Here is a 1,546-nt window from a genome sequence, read left to right as displayed (position 1 = left end):
TCAATCTAAGAAACATAAACTACCTCTAATCTCTTAAGAACATTGATGATTTCTGTGATTTTGTTCAATTAAACTGTTAATTACAGTGAACTATCTGGCAAAATTAACTCAAAATATCAATGAAACCTTGAATTACTTCCCAGTGTCAAAAGGTCTTCCCTTAGAGCCTATTTCTACTGAACAGAAGACATTTTCTTTTTAAGAATCATATAAGGATCCGGTGATTCATTAGAGTGGCGTGATCCCATGGTGAGTTTATATTGTTGTTGTCCCTTTTTGTATACCTATACTATAGAGACTTCTAAAACAGTATTTCTATACTATACACGTATTTGGTGGGTTAATGGTTGGTTTTTAGATGCAGGAGTCCCAGTGACCGAACCCACAACCTTGGAATTATTGGGCTAGTTGTTTAGTACTTGTAAATTTAACAATAGTAAACAACAAACTAATAAACATATAAAACTGTACAATTTATTTCCAAGTGAAAAACGTATGGTAGATAAAAAAAAAAACACTTGAGGTGTAGATCGGCAAACAATAAAGAATATACAAGTTGAAACAATAAAGAAGTACTGTTTATCAAAAGGTGTAATTCAACTGAGTACCAAAGGTTCAGACAACTTGCAGCGACGTGCCCGTACACCAAATTTAAAATGGTACCAACATACCTGCGGGCTGGTATTAGCCCTGGTGTGGGAGGGGCTACGGGTGCGTCGGCCGGAGCTGGGAGCTCGGCTATTCCGCTGTCGGTCGGATAGGAGGGATTTAACATCCTGGGAGAGTTGGTTAATTTGTGCAAGTAATGACCCAGTGTCTATGGAGGGCTGTTGGTGAACTGTTGCAACAGTCTGTTGGGTTGATACTTTTATAAGCGTATCAGCTAGTTTTGCGAGGCCAGCTGCATCCAAATCATCTTTGGATTGTGCCAAGATAGTTGCACGTTCGTTGGCAAGCGTTGTTAAAAGCAGTTGTTTCATTACCTGTTGTTCCAACTCTCGATCTCCTAACAGTTGGTACATTTTCCTTAACAATTGGGATGGCTTCCTATCCCCCAGTTCCTCGGATGTGAGCAGCTGACTCAGACGTTTATGCTCAGAGTTGGATGTCCACCTTATGAGTTCAGTCTTTAATTGGACATATCGGCCCACTGCAAGAGGGTTCATTAGAAGATCTCTAACCTATGCTGTGATCTGCAACTGTAAAGAGCCAACGACATGGGCATATTTTGTGGCATCAACAGTAATGTTTCTAGTGATAAACTTGCGCTTCAACCTGCGTGAACCAAAGGGTAGGGTCGTTCGGCCAATATGGTGGTAATTTCAGGCTTACCGCTGATGCTGTTGCCGTGGGTACGGTTGGTGCTACTCCCTGTTGAGATGCAGCAGGTGGTGCAATCAGTATATTTTCTCTGTTCATTGTTCTTCGGGCGGGGTCACCAATTTAGTAGTTGTAAACGTAACAATAGTAAACAAGAAACTAATAAACATATAAAACTGTACAATTTATTTCCAAGTGAAAAACGTATGGTAGATATTATTAGTTT

General features: G+C 40.1%; 1 protein-coding gene across 1 annotated transcript; it reads right to left on the bottom strand.

The window, feature by feature from the left end:
- Positions 1 to 671: 671 nt before the first annotated feature.
- On the bottom strand, positions 672 to 1,166 carry LOC117124315 (the record flags this gene model as incomplete). The annotated part of the gene is made up of 1 exon (XM_033270504.1): positions 672 to 1,166. A coding segment is annotated over exon 1 (495 nt), but the record flags the coding sequence as incomplete, so codon positions are not given.
- Between the last annotated feature and the right edge of the window lie 380 nt (positions 1,167 to 1,546).

Source organism: Anneissia japonica, unplaced genomic scaffold (assembly GCF_011630105.1).
Source record: "Anneissia japonica isolate Jap-2015-1 unplaced genomic scaffold, ASM1163010v1 scaffold194076_len2486_cov89, whole genome shotgun sequence".
Classification (NCBI taxonomy): Eukaryota; Metazoa; Echinodermata; class Crinoidea; order Comatulida; family Comatulidae; genus Anneissia; species Anneissia japonica.
Note: the sequence above shows the minus strand (reverse complement) of the source record. Positions and strands in the feature narration are given on the sequence as shown.